Below are 27094 nucleotides of genomic sequence, written 5' to 3'. Positions count from 1 at the left end.
GAGGGATTCAGAGGAGTACTAAAATCCCAGCAGAGCCCACAAAAGTCACAGGGATGCTGACCAGGGCAGATGATGGAGGAAGACCTCAGGACTGGTCAGGTCAGCCCAGGTGCACACAGATCCCACACCAACTCTCGGTGGCTGTGCTTGTTTCGAGTGGGACTAACACCTATCGTGCCTACCTCAGACTGCTGTCAGAAGAATTTAAAAAGGAACAGAGCCAACATTTATTAAGCAACCACTGTGTGCTGGACTCCATGTACAAAAGCTGTTTGTATGACCTCATTTACTCAAGAGGAGCAGTAGCTGTGAAATAACTCATAATTAAGTGAAATACATTTATTTTTTTTTTATTTTTTTTTTTTAATTTATTTGACAGACAGAGATCACAAGTAGGCAGAGAGGCAGGCAGAGAGAGAGGAAGGAAAGCAGGCTCCCTGCTGAGCAGAGAGCCCGATGTGGGGCTCGATCCCAGGACCCTGGGATCATGACCTGAGCCGAAAGCAGAGGCTTCAACCCACTGAGCCACCCAGGCGCCCCGAAATACATTTATTTCTGATACTACTACTTTCAATCCCATGGGCAAGAGGGGAGGATTTTTTTTTTAATCTGATTAAGTCAGCACCTCTTAATATGATCATGAGTTGGGCAAGGAACAGACAACCCATGTCTCCTGACTGCTAAACCAATGTGCCAAAATTCAGTTTGGACTTCATGTGTTACAATTACAATGATAAAAGTTGGGGTACCTGGAGCACCTGGGTGGCTCAGATTGTTAAGCACCTGCCTTCAGCTCAGGTCATGATCCTGGAGTCCTGGGATGGAACTGTGTCAGGCTCCCTGCTTAGTGGGATCTGCTTCTCCCTCTCCCTCTCCCTGCTCCAACCCATGCTTGTGTATGTGCTCTCCCCCTCTCCCTGTCTCTCTCTCAAATGAGTCAAATGAGTAACTTAAAAAAAAAAAAATTGGGGCACCTGGGTGGCTCACTCAGTGAAGCGTTTGCCTCCGGCTCAGGTCATGATCCCAAGGTCCTGGGATTGAGTCCTGCTTTGGGCTCTCTGCTCAGCGGGGATCTTTTCCCTCTCCCTCTGCCTGCTATCCCCCCTCCTTGTGTGTACTCTCTGTCAAATAAATGAATAAAAATCTTTAAATAAAAGTTATAAAAGTTGTAGAAGCTACCTCAACATCCTTAAGCAGTACAGGTTATTTCCATTTCTCCCCACCTTTTCTCTCTTTTTTCCATAACCTGTTTTGTCTGGAGATAAGTGAATGCACTAAACAACCTCTATGATTTTCTAGTACACAGACCTTAACCAAAAAATCGTAACGTGCAAATCTTTTTGATAATGTAGTAATTACTGCCAGCTACAATGCATCATCCACCTTAAGGGGGAAAAACTATGTTCGGGCAAAAATGAGTAAGATCCATGACCTACGAACTCAAGGACACAACTGTAGCATGTACTGTACAGCACCCACCTTTTGTAGGGTCACCGTGTACTGTTCCCATATCAGTTCTTCCATGCCTGGAGCCTGTTTTAAAACAGTAAGACCAATTTGATTAAAACCACAAACATTTCAATGCTAAAAATAAGCTAGAAATGAGAATGTCTCAATATAAAGTCCAGTTCCTACATTCCACAAACCAAAAAGACGTGGTAATTTTTAGGAACACCGTATTACCTATTTTCACACTCCTTCAGTCAAATGGCAGTATTAATAATACTGGAAAATTGGTGAAATACATAATAAGAGATACATAAATATTAAGTGTTGAGCTTTTTACTATCACCACTCCAAAACAATCATTATAAAATCGCTCAAAAAAAAAAAAGAAATCTAGAGTTTCTTTTTTTTTTTTTAAAGACATATTTATTTACTTGAGGGAGAGAGCCAGCATACAGAGGCAGGGGGACAGGCAGAGGAAAGGGGAGAAAGGGAGAGGAAGAGAGAATCCCAAGGAGACTCTACTGAGTGCAAAACCCAACTCGGGGCTCAATCTCATGACCCTGAGATCATGATCTGAGCTGAAATCATCAATTGGACACTTAACCCACTACACTACCCAGGCACCCTGAAATCTAGAGTTTCAAACATATATGTATTTTTAAAGATTTATTTATTTAGTTATTTGAGAGAGAGAGCACATATACAAGAGGTGGGGAGGGATGAGCAAAGGGAGAGGGAGAGAGAATCTGAAGCCGACTCAACTGAGTGCAGAGCCCAAGCTGGATCTTACAACCCTGAGATCATGATCTGAGCCAAAACCAAGAGTCAAACAGTTATTTTTATTTTATTTTATTTTATTTTATTTTTTTAACCACTGTTCCCTCCCTTCCTGTCAAGGGTGATCTCTTAGGCAAATTTTACACATTTTTATGTCTAAAGGAATCCCTAGCCTTCTCAAAGAGTGCCCAATTGGGTAACCTCTTATCCATCAATACTGCTGGACGTGAAAGATGAAAATGCCTGCATAAATTGATGGAGGCTTCGGTTTCTGAATATTCCAAAACAGATGTCCAGGAAAGCCTGAAAATGGTAGCTATCAGTTGAAAAATACTAATAATATTCGGTTAAATGCAGGCTAACTTTGAACAGAAATCCTAAAGTAGAAATACCAAGAAAGCTCAAAGCCAGAGAGATAAACCAGCACTGAAACAGGCATTTAAACAGAGGCCAGGAAGAGAGATTAAATGTAGGATCCAAAGAGGGTGGAGATTAGATCGGACTGGATCCAGTAGGGGAAAAAATATCATTAGGCTCATGCAGATGGCAGGGACCCATGCCTTACTCATCCTTGACTCTGAGCAGAGTGGAAATAACTAAAAATATCTCCCTAGAGAATTCCTATCAACACACCTGTACTCAAACAAGTTTAGGACTATAACTTTTTTTTTTAAGATTTTATTTATTTGTCAGAGAGATAGAGAGTACAGGCAGGCAGAGTGGCAGGCAGAGGCAGAGGGAGAAGCAGGCTCCCTGCAGAGCAAGGAGCCCAATGTGGGACTTGATCCCAGAACGCTGGGATCATGACCTGAGGCAAAGGCAGCCACTTAACCGACCGAGCCACCCAGGCATACCAGGACTACAATTCTTAATACAAATGTGGCATACCTCCTCAGAACACACTCAAAGTGGTTTTGCATGATAGTGCCATACAGGTACACAGAGGCAAATGCAAATTCTCTCCAAGGAACATACCAAAACATAGGTTTCAGAGAATCCCCCAGGTAAGTATCTGAGAACCATGAGTTCACAATCTGAATGCATACACACATAACAAGTTACCGTGAGTGACAGCTAAAAGAAAAAACTGCAGAGTCAAAGACTGTAAATATTGGAAAGATCAGTCACAGACTCAGAGATGTAGGTACAATATGAAGTTATCATAAGAAATTAAAAGGAGACAGGGTGTCTGGGTGGCTTAGTCAGTTAAGTATCTGCCTTTGGCTCAGGTCATGATCTTGGAGTCCTGGGATTCAGCCCTGCATTGGGCTCTCTGCTCTGCAGGAAGTCTGCCTCTCTCTCTCTCTCTCTCAATTAAATAAAATCTTTTTAAAAAAATTGTTTAGACACATAAATCAATGAAACAGAATAGAGAACCCAGAAGTGCACCCTCAACTCTTTCTATGGTCAACTAACCATCGACAAAGCAGGAAAGAATACCCAATAGAAAAAAGACAGTCTCTTCAACAAATGGTGTTGGGAAAACTGGACAGCCACATGCAGAAGAATGAAACTGGGCCATTTCCTTACACCATACACAAAAATAGACTCAAAATGGATGAAAAAACCTAAATTCAAGACAGGAATCCATCAAAATCCCAGAGGAGAACACAGGCAGCAATCTCTGTGACCTCGGCTACAGAAACTTCTTGCTAGACACATCTCCAAAGGCAAAGGAAACAAAGGCAAAAAATAAACTATTGGGACTTCATCAAGATAAAAAGCTTCTGCACAGCAAAGGAAACAGTGGACAAAACCAAAAGACCAAAAGACAACGAACAGAATGGGAGAAGATCTTTGCAAATGTCTTATCAGATAAAGGGCTACTATCCAAAAAGCTACAAAGAACTTCTCAAACTCAATACCCAAAGAACAAGTAATCTAACCAAGAAATGGGTAGAAGACATTTCTCCAAAAAAGATGTACAAATGGCCAAGAGACACATGAAAAAATGTTCAACATCACTCAGCATCGGGGAAAAACAGATCAAAACCAAAATCACATATGACCTCACACCAGTCAGAATGGCTAAAATTAACAAGTCAGGAAATGACAAATGTCAGTGAGGATGTGGAGAAAGGGGAACCCTCTTACACTGTTGGCAGGAATGCAAGCTGGTGCAGCCACTCTGGAAAACAGTATGGATGTTCCTCAGAGAGTTGAAAATAGAGCTACCCTGCGACCCAGCAATTACATTACTAGACATTTATTCCAAAGATATAAATGTTGTGATCCAAAGGGGCATCTGCACCCTAATGTTTATAGCAGCAAAATCCACAATAGCCAAACTGTAGAAAGAACAGAGATGTCCATCGAAAGATGAATGTATAAAGAAGAGGTGGTTACACACACACACACACACACACACACACACACACACAAAATGGAATATTACCCAGTCATCAAAAAATGAAAAATTGCCATTTGCACCAATGTGGATGAACTAGAGGGTGTAATGCTAAAGGAAATAAGTCAATCAGAGAAAGACAGTTACCATATGATTTCACTGATATGTGAAATTTAAGAAACAGAACAGATGAATATAGGGGAAGGGAATAAAAAATAAAACAAGACAAAATCAGAGAGGGAAATAAACCATACGAGACTCTTAACCATAGGAAACAAAATGAAGGTTGTGACGGGAAGGGACAGTGGAAAAGAGGTAACTGGGTGATGGACATTAAGAAGGGCATGTGATATAAACACTAGGTTTTAAGACTGATGAATCACTGACCTCTACCTCTGAAACTAATAATACATTATATGTTAATTAACTGAATTTAAATTTAAAAATTGAATTTTAAAAAAAATTATTTAAAAAGAAATTAAAAGGGGAAAGTGGAAGTGTAAAGAAAAACATCAAAAATGATCAAGCACATCTGGGATGGAAAAAGCAAACAAAACTTTAGAAATAAAAATATGTAGGGTGCCTGGGTGGCTCAGGGGGTTAAAGCTCTGCCTTCAGCTCAGGTCATGGTCCCAGGGTCCTGGGATCAAGACCCGCATTGGGCTCTCTGCTCGGCAGGGAGCCTGCTTCCTCCTCTCTCTCTGACTGCCTCTCTGCCTACTTGTGATCTCTCTCTCTGTCAAATAAATAAATAAAATCTTAAAAAAAAAAAAAAGAAATAAAAATATGTAATTGAAATGGGGTAAAGAATGGAGTGAACCACATACTACACACTGGTGAAGACAATAAATGGAAGACAGGTATGAAGAAATTACCCATGGGCGCCTGGGTGGCTCAGTGGGTTAAGTCACTGCCTTCGGCTCGGGTCATGATCTCGGGGTCCTGGGATCGAGTCCCGCATCGGGCTCTCTGCTCGGCGGGGAGCCTGCTTCCCTTCCTCTCTCTCTCTCTGCCTGCCTCTCTGCCTACTTGTGATCTCTCTCTGTCAAATAAATAAATAAATAAATATCTTTTAAAAAAAAAAAAAAACCTTTAAAAAAAAAAAAAAAAGAAAGAAATTACCCAGAACACAGCAAAAAGTATTTAAAAAGTGTGATATCCTAAAGAAAAGTTAAGATCAAGGAAGTCTTACAATGTGTCTAGTTAGATTTCCTGAAGGAGATGTGAAAGGGTACGGGAGAAATATACTCAAAGAGATAATGGCTCTTCCAGAATTGAAGATTTTTCAGGTTCAAGAAGCCTAAGACATCACAGGCAGGGTAAATGGGGAGAGATGGGGAGAAAAACCCTTTTAAATACATGATAATCCCAAAGCAGAAAAAAATGTAAAGACTTAAGAACACCTAGACAGGAGAGATTACCTATAAAAAAACAATTAGAATAACAGCTGACTTTTTAAAAAAGATTTTATTTATTTATTTAAGAGAGAGAGAGCTCGTGCGCACAAGGATGGGGATGGGCAAAGGGAGAAGGAAACTCCCAGCTGAGCAGGGAGCCCACAGCGGGCTATCCTAGGACCCTGGGATCATGACCTGAGTGAAAGGCAGACGCTTAACCAACTGAGCCACCCAGGCACCCCTAACAGTGGACTTCTTTTTTTTTTTTTTTTTTTTTTTTTTTTTTTTTTTTTTAAGATTTTATTTATTTATTTGACAGAGAGAGATCACAAGCAGGCAGAGAGGCAGGCAGAGAGACAGGAGGAAGCAGGCTCCCTGCTGAGCAGAGAGCCCGATGCGGGACTCGATCCCAGGACTCTGAGATCATGACCTGAGCCGAAGGCAGCGGCTTAACCCACTGAGCCACCCAGGCGCCCCTAACAGTGGACTTCTAAACAGCAATGATGGAAGCCCAAAGTCAACAGAATAATATTTTAAAAACAATACATGTTGTTTAAAGGGCAGGAAGACATTTTTTAAAAAATAAAAACTGGGAGAGATTATTACTCTAGATCAGCAATAAAACAATTTCTGAAGAATAGTTGGGAAAAAAGGACCATAACTCCAGAAGTAAGGCCCAGGATGCAAGAAGGAATGTAAGTGAACCTGAACCCCCGGCTATATGCAACTGTAATAATATTGTGCCGTTTTTTAGAGTTAAACAAGATGGAACCAAAGCAGTGGGCAACACTGCATGTAAATCCAGAAGACTTTAACATAATTAGATTACTCTAAATGTTTTATTCAGGAGCAGAGTTAAACTGATGATTAATTTTGAACTTCACTGAGTTAAATCTACTTGTTAAGTTTTCTGGGGTAACCAGTTCAGGAATACTTATAGTAAGTACATAACTTCCAACATAGCAGAGGGAAAAATTAAACAACAAAAAAGTCAATCCATAAAAGGCAAAAGGGGAAATCTGGAAAAAACAGCATAAATATAAAACATAAACTAGAATATAGAAGAGTATAGAAAAGTAATCACAATAAATATAGGCAGGCTGTCAGGATGGATTAAAAACAAGAAGGTCCAGCTGTGTTTACTTATTTTTATTTTTTTTCGAGAAAGAGTGTGAGTGTGAGTGAACAGGTAGGGGTGGGAACAGAGAGAAGGTGAGTGAGAAGAACCATAAGCAGGCTCCATGCCCAATCTGAAGCCCAAGGCCAGGCTCAACCCCATGACCCTGATACCATGACCTGAGCCAAAATCAAGTCAGACGCTTAACTGACTAAGCCACCCAGGTATCCCCAGCTATGTTTTTTAATAAAGAATTTCTAGGGGCGCCTGGTGGCTCAGTGGATTAAAGCCTCTGCCTTCGGCTCAGGTCATGGTCCCAGGATCCTGGGATCGAGGCCCACATGGGACTCTCTGCTCAGCAGGGGGCCTGCTTCCTCCTCTCTCTCTCTCTGCCTGCCTCTCTGCCTCCTTGTGATCTCTGTCTGTCAAATAAATAAATAAAATCTTTTAAAAAAAATTTTCTGAAACATAAGGACACAAAGAAATATAATTATATAAATAAAAGGCCTTACTATATTTATATATAAATGAAAATAATTTAAGAAAAACTAGTTGTTTCATACTAAATTTTTTTTCTCAATAAAATCTGCCATTCCTGGGGCGCCTGGGTGGCTCAGTGGGTTAAGCCGCTGCCTTTGGCTCAGGTCATGATCTCAGAGTCCTGGGATCGAGCCCCGCATCGGGCTCTCTGCTCAGCAGGGGGCCTGCTTCCTCCTCTCTGCCTGCCTCTCTGCCTGCTTGTGATCTCTCTGTCAAATAAATAAATAAAATCTTTAAAAAAAAAAAAATCTGCCATTCCTGCACTGATACTAATATGAGAGAGAAAAGAACTGAAAATGTCCAGATGCAGTGCTTCTTTTTCCCTGGTTAAGAAACTCTCTGAAATGGGGAGAACACAGCATAACATAAAAGGCAATTCTATCAACTGATCTATGGGAGCCCATCATTTGTTCCCTTTAGCAAAGGGGAGTTAGAAAAAAGCAATTTTGTTTGTACAGAAGGTAAACCAGCCTACTCTTGAGTAGCTATAACTGATGACTCAAAGTGAGAGGAAGTAATCTCCTTTAGCTCACCCTCTCACTATGCATTCACTTTTAGGACATTTCCATGGCTAATACCATCTGGCTCCAAGAGATCAGAATTCTTAGATTAAAAACTAGAATAAAAAAATCACCTCTAGGGTTAAAAAGAAAATACAAATTGTCCGAGGAACAGGAGAGAACTAGAATATATGCCACAGGACACCTGAGACCAGCTGCTATGGGACAGGGATGGGGTGGGTGGGAGCAGCATCCCAAAAGGGGTGATGTTTAGATTAAGTGAAGGCACATCAACACAGTGAAACAGGCAAACATTCAAAAAAGATTATCTAAATTAGGTAAATCTCCTCCAATTATTTAAGTTTGTTCACCAAGACCACTGTCAACTGGAAGAAAATGAAAGTGGATTTTCAGATAAGATTTTTATATCTCACTCACTCCTAGTACAGTGGTTAGTGCAGAGGAGGCACTCAGAAAGGTTTCCTTCTCATAAACCAAGTGGATACACTGTCCATTACAGCTGTTAATACGATTAAGACACAATTTCTTTTTTTTATAAGTTTTAATTTTTTAATTAACATATAATGTATTATTAGCCCCAGCAGTACAGGTCTGTGAATCGCCAGGTTTACACACTTCACAGCACTCACCATTGCACATACCCTCCCCAATGTCCATAATCCAATCACCCTTTCCCTAGCCCCCTTTTCCCAGCAACCTTCAGTTTGTTTTGTGAGATTAAGAGTCTCTTATGGTTTGTCTCCCTGCCAATCCCATCTTGTTTCATTATTCCTTTCCTACCCCCCAAAACCCCCATGTTGCCTCTCAACTTCCTCATATCAGGGAGATCATATGATAATTGTCTTTCTCTGATTGACTTATTTTGCTCAGCATAATACCTTCTAGTTCCATCCACATTGTCACACATGGCATGATTTCAGTTCTTTTGATGGCTGCATAGTATTCCATTACACACACACACACACACACACACACACACACACACACACACCCCACATCTTCTTTATCCATTCCTCTGTTGATAGACATCTAGGTTCTTTCCAAAGTTTGGCTATTGTGGACATTGCTGCTATAAACATTTGGGTGCATGTGCCCCTTCGGATCACTACGTGTGTATCTTTAGGGTAAATACCCAGTAGTGCAATTGCTGGGTCATAGGGTAGCTCTATTTTCAACTTTTTGAGGAACCTCCATGTTGTTTTCCAGAGCGGCTGCACCAGCTTGCATTCCTACCAACAGTGTAGGAGGGTTCCCTTTTCTCCGCATCCTCACAAGACACAGATTTCTACTAGCAAGTTTTCCTAAAGGAAATTTTCTTTTCCTTTTTTTTTTTTTTTAAGATTTTATTTATTTGAGAGAGAGCAAGAGTGAGAATGAGAGCACAAGCAGGATGAAGGGCAGAAGAAGAAGCAGACTCCCCGCTGAGCAGGGAGCCCAAGGCAGCTGGATCCCAGGACCCCGGGATCCTGACCTGAGCTGAAGACACTTAACTAACTGAGGCCCCCTAAAGGAAAATTTTCTATTACAGTTGGTGGCACCCTGCTTCTGGGACAGCACTCCTGAAGTGGTGAGGCTGGGAACTCGGCCTTTGTGATCTGGTGTTCTAGGAGTGCTTCATCACTGTCCCTCTGGAATGCTCTGGTCTCTGTCTAACATGTGCCAGTATAACACAAGTTTTCTGGGATTAAAGTTTTTTATTAAAAAAAAAAAGTTTCCTTAAAAGGAAATAGGAAGCAGAAACCTAGTTGATCAAAACTGATCATCTCCATCCATTTCCACAGAACACCTCAACTCCCCGACACCTTCAGATTTCACCGTGGCCTTAATCAGTCACCTACCAACTAGAAATGAACTTTACTAGCAGGCATGCTCCCCAAATTCATCTTCTCAGTGCCTGACGCTACCTTAAAGCTGGCAAATTTCAACAAAGTGAATTAATCTGGAAGTTGGGGTAAAATAAATACAGATGCCATCTCTTCTCTGAATATAGCTATATCCCTACATGTTAAGAAAAAACATCATAGAGGGGCGCCTGAGTGGCTCAGTGGGTTAAGTCTCTGCTTTCTGCTCGGGTCATGATCTCGGGGTCCTGGGATCGAGCCCCACATCAGGCTCTCTGCTCAGTGGGGAGCCTGCTTCCCCACCCCCTCTCTGCCTGCCTCTCTGCCTACTTGTGATCTCTGTCTGTCCAATAAATAGATATAATCTTAAAAAAAAAAAAAAGAAAGAAAAAACATCATAGAGCACCCTCTCCAAAAGACTTATCTAAAAATCATCAGGAAAGAACTAACCAATACCATGACAATCACCCCTAGGACTGGGCAATACTGTGGAGCAGGAGGGAGCACAATGTCCAAAAAGGGAGTGATATTTGGGTTAAGTGAATCAACACAGTGAAATGCACAGGCACTGAAAATATTCAACTTCCACCAATTTTTTTAAACTCTTTGTCATGAATACTCTGTTTTCAATTAAAGAGAGAAAGAGCTAGTTGGTTTTGTATTTTTAGGTCTGTCTGTTCTTGGTGGAAGGGGTGGAAGATAAATTGGTATAAACCTTGTATAAGCAGATAGGAAAGAGGTAGGAACAATACCAAAAAAATGTTAAGTTTCCCCAGGAGCTGTCATATGGCAGAGGATATTTTTATAAGAGCACATTACTTTTAGAATACTTTTTTTTTAAAGATTTTTATTTATTTGAGAAAGAGAGGGAGAGAAAGCACAAGCAGACGGAGCTGCAGGTAGAGGAAGAAGTAGGCTCCCCACTGAGCAAGGAGCCTGATGTGGGATTTGATCCCAGGACCCTGGGATTGTGACCTGAGTCAAAGGCAGACACTTAACGCACTGAGCCACTCAGGCGTCCCAAGAATAAATTTTTATTTTTAAAATAAAAACAGCAAATTCTCTTTTTAAAGTTTTGGATTTAAAATTTGTTATCATTCAGCCAAATTAAACAAAACTTTATTTTTTAAATGTTTCCCAAGTAGAATGAACCTGGCTTTTTGAAATTCACTATTCCTCCATAATGAGATTATATTATCTATGTATTCCTATGTTGCCCATAGGAGTAATTTTTTTTTAAGATTTTTTTATTTATTGATTTGGGAGAATGAGAGAGAACGGAGGGAGTTAGAACCCAAGTTGGGGGGGAGGGTAGGGGCAAAGGGAGCAGCAGACCCCCTGCTCAACAGGGAGCCCAGGTTGGTCTCTTCCTGAGATCATGACCTGAGCCAGAGGCAGATGCTTAATGGAGCCACCAAGGCACCCTTGCCCACAGGAATAATTTAAATTAGATTGATCAGAAAGAGAATTAAACCCCTATTCCTACCACTACCACCCCAAAAGGACTGAATTAAAGTTTTCATCAATCACACTTTGCCAGGTACCCAAAGAGCTCACCAACTTGTATAAAATGATCAGTTTATAAATGGCTTCTCCTTTACCTAGGGTTAGTGGGCTGTGACATAAACCATTAAATACTTAAACATAATATTAAAAGAATATATGTTCTGTTACAATAAGTGATGAATCTATAATCTTATTTTTTAAAGATTAGGAAACTGAAGTAAAAATACATCTTAATAGCTCTTTTGAAAACTATTAAAATGTACTGTAACTGTGTACATTAGCCCACAGAACCACGACTTTTTATGAAGGTCTCAGAGCAAACCCTTAATTCACTCACTCACTTAGTCATTCATTCAAAAATATTTATTAAGCACCCACTATGTACCAAGCATGTGATTTGTGGCCCTTCTGATACACTGGCAAATAAAAAAAAACAAAAAACAAAACAAAACAAGACAAAACACCAGAGCCCATGGAGTGTTTACCAACCACAGTGTACCCAAACAGAAAATCACTGAGTGTCTTCCCTGCTTATCTATATGAATAACCTTTTGGGAAACAAAGAGCACCCCACACAGTCACACATTCCTCAGAACATCATCTCTGGGTATATCCCCCAGGGACAGGCTGCCGGCACAGCAGCTTAACCGAGGGCTTCAGCTCCTGCCTTGCAAACTGGGCCACTGGGCTTGGGCCCCACCCAACCTGTGCTGGGCTGCACACAGATCCCAGAACTGCTATCAATATCCAGACTCCTCTGCGTGAAAGCCAGTGAGCTGTTGCTTAGCTCTAAGGAGCTTTACATACAGGGCCCCAGGAAGAGCTCACAGGTATCAGGGGCCAAAGACACACATACTCCATGATTTCTCTCCTGGGCAAAGGCCTGAGAGGAAGGTATGAATTAAGTGACAAGGATACACACACAAGAGTATTCACAGCAGCAACATTCTCAACAGCCAAAACCTGTAAGCGACCCAAATATCTATTAAGAGCAGAACAGACAAATAAATCATCATATATTATTAAAATGCAATATTACACTATAATGAAAACAAATCAGAGCCCCACATATCACAACACAGATGCAACTCAAACAGAATGTTGAGTGAAGAACATCCTAGAAGAATGTGCAGAGCCAGATGCCATTTTTATATCATTCAGAAAGCAAACAGTGTTTCACAATGTGAACGTGTTCAACACTGCACTACACACTCAAGAACAGTTAAGATGCTAGGGCGCCTGGATGGCTCACTCAGTTAAGCATCTGCCTTTGGCCCAGGTCATAATACCAGAGTGCCAGGACTGGGCCCCGTATAGGGCTTCTGGCTCAAAAGAGAGCCGGCTTCTCCCCCCGCCCCTCACCCTGCTCATGCTCACTCTCTCTCAAATAAATATTTAAAAATTTAAAAAATTAAATAAAACAGAGAACAGTTAAGACGCTGAGTTTTATTTTCTGTGGGTTTTTTTTTTAACCACAATAAAGAAAGAGCAAGAAAACTAATATTTTCTGTAGGGATGTTTTGTTTAGGGATGCCTGTGTGTATGTGTGCAGTAAAACTATGACAAAAAAAAAGCAAGGCAATGAAAACCACGAAAGAGGCAGAGAGAGAAAGGATTTTGTATCCATCTCGTGAGGCTCCATGGATGGGTGTGTATGATAGGCTCAAGGTCACAAGTATTACATAATTCTTTATGTGCACCAAACATTTTATAAGTTCAAAATGGGGGGGGCATATGAGTGAATTTCAAGGTGCACCTGATTCCTAGACAAGGGACCTTATACCAAATATTTAAGCCCAGACTCTACAAAGTAAAAGGGCAGAACAAAGTGTGATCACTCGACTGGAAAAGGGAAAGACAGGGTGGTGGTAATAATTTGAAAAATGCACGGAAGGCCCATGAGGGAGAGATCATTTAGCTCGGTGGGAGCAGCAGGGGGCACAACTCCCAGGTCTCCTTCCCACCCCAGTCAATACCCCACACACCAGAAGCATCTTCCTCAGTGTACTGCTCCCAGCCCCTCCTCACTTCCACTTTCATGTAAACGGTATTAATTGTAATTATATATTATTATATCATATAATATCATAATATAACATATCATATATAATATAATATATTATGTATAATAATATATATGTAATATATAATATAATAATATCATATAATTATATATGATATTATAACGAGTCATTCCTAGACAATGTGGAAAGTGAAAGGGAGCAAATTTTCTACAATAAATAAAAAACTGTGTTTAACACATAGTATTTACATGAAGAATGAAGAGAAAGGAACAAAGACAAATAGTTCAATTTGATATGTCTTTTAAAAAATATCCTCGGATAAAAATATATGTTTATAAAAAATAAAATTAATTTAAAAAAAATATCCTCAAGTTGTTTTTTCCCTCTGAAATATCTTGGCCAAACAGGTAAAATCCTACATTTTACATAGACATGTTAAAAACCAACTAGAGGGCAGATAACTAGAAGTCTTCACTGCCTCTACTCCCCCAACAGGCAACTTTTAGGCTTTCTGTCCACAAAGTGCTGTTTCCCGGAGATGAAAGCCATAGCTAAAGCTAAAGATTATTCAGACTCAGCCCATAAGAAGCTACCTGATAAAAACCGCAAGCCATAAAGATAAACACTCATATATTACAGTGGTACTTACTGTTCTGAGTCTAAAAGGAAAATAGAACATGTGAGAAACTGTTTCCTATAATTTCAGAACCTACCTATAAGAATAAGGATTTCTGTAGAACAAGGAAGCAAGAAGTTTTACCCCAAAACAAGAAATTCCCAAACACAAACATCTTCTATGAGGCAGTGTAATTAAGTCATTCCCGGGAAGCAGCACAGTGCTCGCAGACTCCCAACACATGGAAAACAGCAGCCTTTGATTCGTAAGTCCCGTAAGAGGCTATCAGTTTCACACGTCTGCTAAAAATAAGCCAAGTATTTTTAAAACCCACCACTGACTACATGCCATATGTCACAATTTGTTACTGAAAGCTGCCAGAAGCGCAAATAAATCCGAAGAGAAAGGAGTCACTGTAAAGGTTTTGCTCCCCAACCACTTCCCACAAAGAAAAGTTGGGAAAGAAAAGGGGGGAGAGCTTGCAGAGGGACTCACATGGCTTTTCAATCTCCCCAACTTTTTAACAGCCTGGATCCACATCCTCTGGAGGACCTGAGCAGTCTTCATGGCCTCTGGGGACTAATCGGCCAGGCCACTGCCTACACCCCAGGCTGCTCACCCATTGCCATCACTCCACGTGGTTACGTAAGGCGGATACAATAGTGGCCCACATTCCCAGCAAATCCTGTTGTCATCTCGCACAGTGACACATCCATACAGCAGGGACACCGGAACGCTTTGAAAAGCACCACTTGTGAGGGAAAAAAAGAAAGCAGTGGGGATTTACACCACTTGAACAGCTTTCTTTCCCTCCCTCTCTCCCATGCAAGGGAACGAGAGAATCGGAGCAAATATTCTTGTTAGACATAGAGAGTGACTCTGTATCGAAGTAGAAATTACTAAAAAAAAAACAGGACATTTTGGAGCAAAACTCTGGAAATGAACATTTAGAGAAGTGTTTATTTATACAGACCCTCCCCTACACACATACACAAAACATGTAAGCTGGCTGGAAATGAACAGGTGATGTTTCAGGTAATGGAACTGCTGATATTACACAGAAATTAGAGGTCTGAAGATAAGATGTTTCACGTCCTTGGCGATAAGAGGTCTGGAGGCGTGAGGAAACTTGGAGCCAACTGGGGGACAGAGTGCTCACTCGGCAGAGTCTTCTCTTCTCCCTAACCTCTCTGTAAAATTAGCAGATAAAAGAGTAACAAAGAGCCGTTTCTGTTTTTACCGATGGTGGGGGGTGGCGGAGAGTAAAAAATACATTTTAGGGTTTTGGACATCTAGAAAAGACTTCATGGGATGCCTGGGGTTTCAAGTTGGGTTTGGGATTTCAGAAGCATGGTCTTGGGGATCCAGTCGTCATTCTTGCTACTACTGTGCATGTTACACGGTGGGGGGGAGCGCACAGCAAGTAGTCTGTTCAATGAGAACAGTGCACCCTCCGAACCGATTGATAAATATGGACCATGAGATGGAGACCACACGGGAAACAACATGAAGCGGAGGCAGAAATGGAAAGTGTAAAGGCAGATCTGCAGAGCAGTCTCTGTTTAGTCACTTAGCTGTGGCCTTAGATAATGTGTCTCCTTCTTTAAAAATGGGGATAATACCGCCTGCACCTCAGAGGGCCATTGTCCGTCTGAAATGAAATAACCTCTACAAAGGGCGCATGCTGAACAGCACTCAAAAAAAAATGTTCATGCCTTTCCTTTAAGCTTTTCACAAGCGTTAGGACAGCAAAATAGAGTAGGACATGAGAAAAAGTTTGCTTCAAATCTTACACTGACAAAGGCAGGAAATACAACGACGGGTACTCAGCAGAGCTGTGCGGGTGGAGGCAGCCTCCCAACACATGGCCAGGCTCATCCCAGGCCTCACTGGCTCACTGGGCCCCCGGAGCAGAGGAGCACAAGAACGGAGGCAACAAGGGAAGGCCCCATTAGCTCCCTCCTTGCCTCTGACAGTCCTTCTGAACATACTTAAACTTCCCTGGTGAGGAAATAAATATTCTTTCCCTAATTTATGCATACTGCCCAGAAGTCAGAGGCATCCTACCACTTAAGAATCCCAGATTCTTGTACAGTGATTTCCAGAAGTCACAGTTTCTGTCCTAATTCTTTTAATTGTGCTTTAAAAAAATGCATAGCAGAATTACCATCTTAATCATTTCTAAGTGTACAGTTCAGTAGTGTTAAGTACTTCACATTGCTGGGCATCCAGTCTCCACTACTCATCTTGCAGGACAGAAACTCTACACCATTAAACAACTCCCCACTGCCCCCTCCCCCCAGCCCTGGTAACCACCATTATACTTTCTGTTCCTATGAATCTGGCTACTAGATATTGCACGTAAGTGGAGTCTCACAGTGTTTGTCTTTTGTGTGGGACGTACTTCACTTAGTATAATGTGCTCCGTGTTCATTCTTGTAGCATGCAACAGAATTTCCTTCCCTTTTAAGCCTAAATAATATTCCATTGTGTGTGTATACAGCATTCTGTTGATCTAGTCGTCCATGGATGGACACTTGGGTGACTCTCACCTCTTGGCTATGGTGAACAGTGCTGCTGTGGAACATGGGTATGCAAATACACTATCACTAATTCTTCATTCACTCAATCAGCAAATATTTACCAAGGGCCGCCTACTAGACTCTGAGGATGAAATGATACAGATACAGCACTGGGGGACCTGGCTGGCTCAGCTGGAAGAGCATGTCACTCTTAATCTTGGGATTGTGAGATCGAGCCCCATGTTGGGCACAGAGATTATTAAATAAATGGATGGATGGATGGATGGATGGATGGATAAATAAAAAGCATGGCCTTTAGAGATATGTCACCACCCTCAGGAAGCCCGGCAAGAGTCAGTACCTGACAGGGGATGGGGGGAGGTTCCCCTTAAGCAAGTGACACTGAGATAAGGTCTGAAGAATGAATGGGATTGGGGGGTGTGTGTGCAGGATGCCAACAACAGCACAGAGCAAAGACTCTGAGAAAGAAAAAGGGGTGTGGAGAGTGGCTTTCGGAACCACTGGGCCTTACCCTAGAAGTTGTTCTACCAGGGGCATCCAAAGGACATTTTGTGGTAGAACACCTGCCTCAATGAGAAGACCTCAAGTTTAACAATTTACCTTCCCCAAGATTTCTAACCTCCACATTCACATACTTGACAAACATTTACTGAACAGCAGCCTGTGGACTGAAAGACAAATTACCCAAAATCACTGTGCAAGGCAGTCATAGCAGGACAGTAAGTAGGACAGTCCACAGTAAGGACAGCTCAGTGCTGCTCACTGCCACAGCAGATGAAGATAAAGGCTCACTGTCTGCGTTGGTGGGAGACAAGCCAAGTCCTTCCCTCACAAGAAGGATTTTAATGGGAAAAATAATAAACAAATAAACATATATTATAATCGCAAGAGCAGTAAGTGCTATGATACTGGAAAGCACTAATCCTAAAAAAATCGGAACCGTTCTCCAAGGAGAGGGAACAGAAGTGCAAAGGCCCCAAGGTGACAAAGAATCTGGTTATGTTCAAGGAAGGAAAAAGGCTGTGTGGGGCTGGAGCAAGGTGACTGATAAGGTAATGGCAGTTACAAAGACCATACCCCTCTCTTGTCTCACGAAATCGGTCTTATTTTAATGGTGGTAAAGGATTTAGTAAAAATTCCAATCGCTGGGCACAATTTCAAGACGCCTATCAAAGAAGTAGGCAGCAACCACTATTTCCCAGGAAAGGCAGAAAATGAGCTCCAGTCTCTTTCCCTAAAATGATTCATTTTTAAAATTATAAACCAAGTCTTGGCTTTGGGGCACTTGTCTGTGATCTCTCAAAGTAACCGCTTCCTTATAACAGTAAACTAGTCAGCAATGAATTAACTCTTCAAGCAATTTTTGGTTTGCCAATAAAAATTGTCCATCATTTATTCCAGAAGTATTTCACTTTCCGATGGGATAAGCAAGGCAGTCCCCCGCTCCTTACCCTCCCTTCACAGCTCCAGAGAGTAAGTGCTCACAGCACACACCTTAGAATGTTTACAGCTAAGAAAAAATAACATACACAAGTTATAAGAGGGATTCCTGACAGGTTCTCAGAATTCATATGATTAGATTCCAGGCCCACTGCTGAAAGGCACCAGGGTTTACTGAGGTGTTTTTTGTTTTTTGTTTTCCAAACCCATCACCCTTTATTTACCTAAGGGAAAACTTCAGTCTGCATTAAAATAAAGAAAGAATTGGGAGACAACAATGGTATGACGGTATGCCTGGGGACCCCACTGTTGTTTAGAAAGCAACTGTGCTGAAATGCAAAGAGCAATGAACCTAGACTCCAAGAAGACACCTCCAACCAAGACTCTGACCCTCCAACCCACCCATGACCTTGGGAGCATGGGGAATTCTGTTGCCATTTGATACAAATAAGAAATGAGTATCACTGTCTACTTCATAGGGTGAAATGAAGGGAACTCCTGTGGAAAGCAGTCTGTTAAATCCAGGCCAACAAACCTCGAAGTGGGGGGCAGGGTCTTCATGAATATACCTCTGGGTATACTGCCATATGGTGTTCAAGTAAGAGCTCTGCAGGCCATCCCACACACCTGGTCCAGGCTCCACTCTCTAACACACTCTACAAGCTCTGTGACCTTAAGCAGTTCACTTGGTGAGGCTCAGTGGCCCCATCTGTAAAACAGGACACACAATGTCTACCCTGTTATAAATGTAAGGACTAAATGAAGCAGCATTTGGAAAAGCCTGGCTCAGTGCTCATCACTGAATCAGTCTACCCTGTTATAAATGTAAGGACTAAATGAAGCAGCATTTGGAAAAGCCTGGCTCAGTACTCATCACTGAATCAGCGCCCTCAATAAAGGTACCCACCAAAGGCACTGCAGCAACAATGTAACCAGATCACTCCAAAGTAAGAACGGCCTGTTTTCTGTCTCCTGGAAGAGTACAGTCTAGTAGTTAAGAACATATCATGGACGCCGAGAGAACTGGAAGTATATGTCCACGCAAAAACTGTACACAAATGTTCACAGCAGCATTATTGTAATAGCAAAAAAGTGGGAACAATCCAGATGACTATCAGTAGGTAAACGGGTGAGCCAAATACGGTCTATCCATACAATGGACTAGTGTCTAGCCATGAGGAATGAGGTACCAATACACGCTGTGCCATAGATGAATCTTGTAGACAATGTAAGAAGCCAGAGAGATGCAAATAGACAAATACTGTAAGGATTCCATTTACATAAATGTCTAGAAGAGGCAAATCCAGAGACCAAAGCAGATCAGTGGCTGCCTAGGAGTAGTTATTCAGGGAGAAATGGGGGTGATTTAACTAACAGGTACGGGAATTACTTTTTGCAGTGATAAAGATGTTCTAAAATTGATATGGTGGGGGTTGCACAAGTCTGTGAATACATTAAAAACTACTGAATTGTATACTTTTATTGTATGGTATGTGAATTATATCTCAAAAACATTTTTTTGAGGGATGCATCATGGATTCCATAATCAGAAAGTGGAGATTCTGGTCTCTACTAACCACTTAACTCAAGCAAATTACATTAACTTATCTTTGCTTCAGTTTCCCCAACTGTAAACCTTTCTAGGCTTGTTAGGAGAATTTAAGCAGACAATGCACGTGGAGATCTCGGGGTAGTGTCTGACACATAGTAAATGCTCCATCATTTTTAGCTATTACCAATATCATAATTATTAGATTCCTCTTACAGAAAAGAAGACTTAAGCCAGAGAAGTAAAGTAACTTGCTGAAGTTCATACAAGTAAAATGTGGCAGAGAACAGATTCTCACCCAGGTCAGTGTGGCTGCAAAGCCTGAATCCTTTCCACTGATAAACACTACCTTTTTCCCTGTACACCGATAGAGCCCCAGAAACTATTGTGATCAGTTCCTGGCCTTAAACCCGAAGAAAAAAAAAAAAGAAGGCAGCCGCAGCCATGGTGGTTGGCTTGGCGCTAAACCAGCAGTGGATCCAGTCGCTCTGACAAGCCTGACATTCATTTCCAAGTAGCTGGTCTGGGTCCAGTCAACCTGGCTCAGCAGCTCTTCGGAGTGACTGCAAAACCATGGTGACTTGGGAGAGAGAGGGTGCAGGAAGGGAACGGGGGCAGACTTCATTTCTGGCTCTTTCAACAGCCAGCTAGGGATAAGCTCCCTAGAGCTGCACCTCTGTGAACACGTGTGTAAACCAGGGAACCCAAAACACATCATCACTGACTGAAAATTAAAAAGCGCCAAACATCGTATCAAGTGTTTAATGACTGTTAACAATTAACCCTTCCAAAAACCCAACTCCTCCCTTTTTTACTTATGCAAATATAAGATCTGATGAGCCATGAAACAAAGAATAAGTTGGACTTCACTAAAATTACAAAGTTTTGCTCTGTGAATGACAATGAAAAGACTAACCAAAAACTAGGAGAAAATACTTGCAAAGATGTCCGATAAAGAACAATTATCAGACAAATGCATACAAAAACCTCTGAAAACTCAACAGTAATAAAACTACCTGATTACAAAACAGGCCAAAGACCTCAACAGACACCCCACCAAAGACCCACAGACGGCAACTAAGTATATGAAAGATATTTAACATACTATGTCGTCAGGGGTCCGCAAATTGAAACAAGGAGAAACCACTCTACACAGTAGAAGGGCCAAAATCTGGAACAATGACAACACCACATGCGATGAGGATGTGGAGCAGCAGGAGCTGGCGAGAACACGGAAATGGGACGACCACTCGGGAGGACAGGGCAGTGGCTTCCTTAAAAACCAAACACATCTCAGCGGTGCCCGGCCGACTTAGTGCAGCGCAGCACGTGACTCTTGATCTCGGGGTTCTGAGTTCGAACCCCATGCTGGGTGGAGAGATTATTTAAAAATAAAATCTTTGGGGTGCCTGGTTGGCTCAGTGGGTTAAAGCCTCTGCTTTCGGGGGCGCCTGGGTGGCTCAGTGGGTTAAGCCGCTGCCTTCGGCTCAGGTCATGATCTCGGAGTCCTGGGATCGAGTCCCACATCGGGCTCTCTGCTCAGCGGGGAGCCTGCTTCCTCCTGTCTCTCTGCCTGCCTCTCTGCCTGCTTGTGATCTCTCTCTGTCAAATAAATAAATAAAATCTTTAAAAAAAAAAAGCCTCTACTTTCGGCTCAGGTCATGATCCCAGGGTCCTGGGATCGAGTCCCGCATCGGGCTCTCTGCTCCGCAGGGAGCCTGCTTCCTCCTCTCTCTATCTTCCCGCCTCTCTGTCTACTTGTGATCTCTGTCTGTCAAATAAATAAATAAAATCTTAAAAAAAAAAAAAACTTTAAAAATAAAATCTTAAAAAAAAATAAAACAAACCAAAAAAAACCAAACATACTCATCACACAATCCAGCACTCGTGCTCTTTGGTATTTACCCGAAGGAATTATAAACTTATGTCCAAACAAAACATGTTTATAGCACCTTTATTGAGAACTGCCAAAAATTGGAAGCAGCCAGCATGTCCTTCGGTAGGTGAGTGGATGACTAAACACGCGACGCGTCTCAACAATGGGATATTACCGAGCACTGAAAAGAAAGAAGCTATCAAGCCATGAAGAGACATGGAAGAAACTGAACGCATCTTACTAAGTGAAAAAAGCCAGCCTGACCAGGCGGTATCCTGTTTGATTCAAACATACAGCCTTCTGGAAAAGGAAAACTATGAAAACAATAAAATGATCAGTGGTTACTAGGGCTGGAGGGAAAGAGAGAACACAGGCAGAGCACAGACGATTTTTTTAGGGCAGTGAAAATACTCTTATGATGCCATAATGATAGATGCAGGTCATTATACATTTGTCCAAATCCACAGAAGATACGACACCAAAAGTGAGCTGTGTGTGAACTGTGGACTTCGGGTGATAGTGATGTGTCAGTGTAGGTTTGTCAACTGTAACTCACGTGCCGCTCTGGTAGGGAGTACCGATGACGGTAGGTCCAGGGGACAGATGGGAAATCTCTGTACCTCCCCCTCAGTCTGGCTGTGAATTTTATTTACACTGCTCTAAAAGAAAAAATATTAAAAGAAAAAAATGTGCATATATATGTATATAAATATAAGGAACTTTCACACAGTTCCACAGCTAGTAGGTGGCTGATCACAGTCTGAGTCCAGATCTGCATGAGTCCAACTTTAATAAGATATATGGGGGAGTTGGGATCAGCAGATCAGATAATTACATTTCAGACCTCTATGTTCATAGTGCTGATACACTGAGCTATGAAGTATAATTGTAATTTAAACAGACCATTCTTATTTGTAATTACACAGGAACCATTAATAAGCCAAAAAGGAAGGTGCTAATTTGGCAACAGGGACATAGCCCTGTCTACTCTATGATTTTGAATCCGACTAAGCCCATACAATATTAAAACACAGCTTCACTTAAAAAAAAACAAACAAACACATATACAAACCACCACCCCATGACAGGTACCAAGATAAAGAAAATTATAAACTGCTTTGTCAAAAGGCAGGTTAGAAAACCAGTTATTAGAGTGCTCAGCTAAATCCTGCTAGCAGGGTTGGCCCTAATGAAACACAGAATAAACTGACCCTCCCAGACCCAAAGCACCATCACAGGACGGGTCACACAGAAAAGAGTGACACAATGCTTCCACCACAGATCAATATCCCTAGTTAATCCCCAGAAAGCCAGTCAGCCTTACAGAGTCTGACGTCTCAAAGCAAGCCTTTTCTATCAGAATCCGGAAATAAATGCAGGAATTTCAAAGACCTCATGTTTAGATACTGTATTGCCAACACTTGGGAGCTTATTAGAAATGCTGAATCCTCGAGTCCATGGGTGGCTCCGCCGGTTGAGCATCTGCTCAGGTCCTGATCCTGGGGTCCTGAGATCAAGCCCCACATTGGGCTCCCTGCTGAGAGGAGCGGCGGGGGGGGGTTTACCTACCCCCCCCACCTGCCACCTCATGCTCTTTCTTGCTCTCTATCTCTCACAAACAAATTCTTTAAAAAAAAAAAAAAAAAATGCTGAATCCTAAAAACCTACCTTGGACCTGTTTTTTTACCTTAGATCTGTTGAAAAGAGTGTGTATTTTACCAAGAGCCCCCATGTGATTAAAGTGCACACAGAAGTTAGAGAAGCACTGGTCTAACAGTATCTCCAACAGAACTCTGAGCTGAAGTGATAATGTTCTGTACCTGTACTGCCCAATGTGGAACCATGTTGAGCATTTGAAATGCAGCTACTGCTATTAAGAAACTAAATGTTTAACTTAAAATTATAAATAGCCACATTTAGCATATAATTTGTTAACCACATCCCTAGCAGTCATTTAATGTTTCCATCTTTTTTTGGGTACTTTAACTAATACTGTGGCAAAATTGCAGTGACTGGAGACCTCTCCATATTTTGTAGTATTTCTGAATTGAATACCACTAACATTTCCAAGCATCTTCTTATGTACTGACCCATAACTTTTTTTTTTTTTAAGATTTATTTATTTGCCAGAGGGAGAGAGCAGAGAGAGAGAGAGAGAGCACAAGCAGAGGGAAAGGGAGAAGCAGATTCCCCACTGAGCAGAGAGCCCGATGTGGGACTCGATCCCAGGACCCTGGGATCATGACCTGAGCCAAAGGCAGATGCTTAATCCACTGAGCCACCCAGATGCCCTTTTTTTTTTTTTGCCTTTAATGTAGATTTATTTAATTAAACTTCCTTTCTTTACAAGACACATTTTTGATACTTTGAAAACACTAATTTAGCCAGTTCTCAATATGAGACATAATAATTTTATATTAAACCGTTAATCTATGAATAAGATTTAAAAGCTTACAATTTATGGTTTGAACAGTATATGTATTTATTATACATTTAAAATATCAAACTTGATAACTGAAAGTGTGCTTGAATGGTACGTTTAGCACAGTGTGTATCCACTGCATCTCATGGAATCAAGAGAGAAAAACAACTCTCGGTTGCACTAGAACACACTCCATTAAGGGGAGGGGGCAGCAAAGACCAGAGACAGGAAGGGGAAAGGTGAGGTTTCCTGCATCCACCTCCCACACCAAGGCAAAGTGGGAGACCAAGCCAAGCTATTAAAAATACTGAAAATGCAAATCAGCAAGCCTTACTAATGACTTTGACTTAATAATAAAACACAGATGAAACTGAATCGAGTTATACAAAAACAGTGGGCTTCTCCTACTGTTTTCTTCTCATAACAAAATATATTAAATAAATAAAAAGATGTTTGAAACAATTTTGTTTCTAAACTTAGAAAAAGATCTCATTCTTTGGTCTAATATGGTGTCATTATTACATAAGCTGAGCTAAACTGAGTCCATACTATACTGCGTAGTTACCCCCCTCCCCCACACCACACCATTCCTTTATTGGTGACGTGGGAAATTTCACGTATGGGTCAACATTTTTTTAAATTCTTAAGTCAGCAACGTTGAGCTCCTCTCAGAAAAACACAACTCTGACTAATAACAGAAACTACTGGTAGAAACTGTATTCGATCTTAAAGCATAAAAAGGTACCCAAGAGGGGCGCCTGGGTGGCTCAGTGGGTTAAGCCTCTGCCTTCGGCTCAGGTCATGATCCCGGGGTCCTGGGATCGAGCCCCGCATCAGGCTCTCTGCTCAGCACTGAGCCTGCTTCCTCCTCTCTCTGCCTGCCTCTCTGCCTACTTGTGATCTCTCTCTCTCTCTCTGTCAAATAAATAAAAAATCTTAGAAAAAAAAAAAAAAAGGTACCCAAGATTTCCCTTTTGTGGAACTGGTGACTGGTCAGGAAATCAGAAAAGGCCACTGCGTAGTAACAGACAAAATCCACTAGGTGGCGCAATGATGCAGAAATAAAAAGAATAGTTTCCCTTCAAATTTAAAATTTTAAAATAAATGCCATTTAGAGGAAATTGGCAATGAACTTCAGTAATTACAATAAAATCCTGCCACCGTAGCTTTTATAAGAGGCAAGATAAGTTTGCAAGTGGGGGGCTAAGAGTAGAAATAACACTTTTATTTGTCATTCATTAACATTATATAACACCCTACAAAGTTGCTAACCTGTAGGATAGTCAAAGGAATTTAAGCCATCTGGAAAGAAGATAGCACTTTCTAACTGTTAATTACTGGACGTAAGTAGTACAGAGGAACATAATTTCCAGAAGACAGACCTACGCGACGCATTATTTATCAAGCGCCTCTTTCATAGCAGGATTTGTACTGAGCACTTGAGATTAAACAATGAGGGTAACAAACACAGCCCCGCCTTCAGGGAGCTCAAAGACTTTAGTGAAGGTCAATGTAAATCAAGGAGTCAGTCAGCAGCTGCAGAACTAAAGCTGGAAAGTGCTAGGAAGGGAAAGCACACACAGGTCTAGAACAGAAAGGACTGGTGTCTTCGGAAGATCAAGGAAGGCTCTCCTTCTTAGTGACTGTGGAAGTAGGGTATGCAGCTTCCTGAGGAAGGGCAAACAAAAGACACCACATCTGGGGCACAGAGGCAGGTGGGAAAGCCTGGGGACTCAGGAAGGATCTTGGTCTCATCTGTGAGTAAGTCAAAATCTGAGGCAGGTCAATGAGAGGTAGATTTGTATTTTTATACATTTGAATCTAAATTTCTTATTTTACTAAGAGCCAGAGAAGAAAGGTAAGCCTAGGTGGACAGCCCCAGCAGACTACTGGCCACAGAAGTTGGGAAAGAGGAGGACAGAGGAGCCTGACACTGATTCTACGTGCAGTAATGGCTCTTCTGGGCAGCTGAAGCCAAGAGGCCCAGCCAAGGATTTAAGCTCTGGTCAAGATCCCCCTTCTACGATGAGGAAAGACCGAAGTGAACTATAATTTCCAAGCCAGGTTCCAAAGTTTTGGCTGCAGTCTTATTACTGAGAAGTGGGCAAGAAAAAGGGGAATTTTATGTGGGAGCTTTTATAAACTCTGAAGTACCACACAAGAGTGGTGTTTCCTATATTAAGTAAGCCCCACCCTAAAACAGGGCAGTATGGTGTAAATTTAATAAGATTTAAAAAATAGATTGCATTCAACATTTAAGTGGCTGTGTACCAGGCTCTGAAAACAAAGACCGAACAACATAGGACACAATCCCCACCCTCAAGGGATGCTTGTTTTTAGGATGTAGGAAGGCCTGGAATAGTACAGAGAACAATGAAAGTGAATGCTTAAGAGCTGAGGTGTCAGTCACTGGTAGCAGTCCAAAGCCTTTCCAAATCTCCTAAGCTGGGGGAACATCCTTAACTCCTTTTCTGTATTACATTTCTTCAAGACTTTTAACCCATGATGGCATTTTTTTTTTAAGATTTTATTTATTTACTCGACAGAGAGATCACAAGTAGGCAGAGAGGCAGGCAGAGAGAGAGAGGGGAGGAAGCAGGCCTCCCGCCGAGCAGAGAGCCCCATGCGGGCTCGATCCCAGGACCCTGGGACCACGACCAGAGCTGAAGGCAGAGGCTCAACCCACTGAGCCACCCAGACGCCCCTAGCCCATGATGGCATTTTATTATAATTTTGAAGGTTTCCCTGACAGGAAAGAATGGATGCTTAGAACTGAAAGAGTCAACAAGTAGAAACACAATAAATGGTACCGTCCCATGGCTGGAATCCAGGGAAATCGGAACATCCAAAGCCCAGACAGAAATGGTTCATCATAGAGGGACAATAGAGGGACATTTCAGTTTCGTGGCCTTTTCCTACATCCCAAAGACAAAATGTGCTTTGAAGTATATTTTCTCCACAGTTTCTTGGGTTTATGTTACTGCTTCACTCGGAGGAAGTCTACACTCAAAACTTGTGAACTGGCCCCTGTTATCCGTCACCTTCCTGGACTAAAACCAGGAAGCAAAGTAGCCCAACTCCTTCTCTCTTTCATTTTCCCACAGCCAAGAAGGATGTCAGACCACAGTG

The 27094-nt window shown here is 41.7% G+C and overlaps 1 protein-coding gene across 6 annotated transcripts in view; it reads right to left on the bottom strand.

The window, feature by feature from the left end:
• TJP2 (tight junction protein 2) overlaps positions 1-27094 on the bottom strand; it is a 121425-nt gene that overhangs the window by 33667 nt on the left and 60664 nt on the right. For all 6 annotated transcript variants that reach the window (XM_047698783.1, XM_047698784.1, XM_047698779.1 and 3 more), the window contains one exon: positions 1480-1533. In XM_047698783.1, the coding sequence (XP_047554739.1) occupies positions 1480-1524 (45 nt within the window). In that variant the 5' untranslated portion in view covers positions 1525-1533. The remainder of the gene's footprint in view (positions 1-1479; positions 1534-27094) is intronic.

This window comes from Lutra lutra, chromosome 13, assembly GCF_902655055.1.
Source record: "Lutra lutra chromosome 13, mLutLut1.2, whole genome shotgun sequence".
Taxonomy (NCBI): domain Eukaryota; kingdom Metazoa; phylum Chordata; class Mammalia; order Carnivora; family Mustelidae; genus Lutra; species Lutra lutra.
Note: the sequence above shows the minus strand (reverse complement) of the source record. Positions and strands in the feature narration are given on the sequence as shown.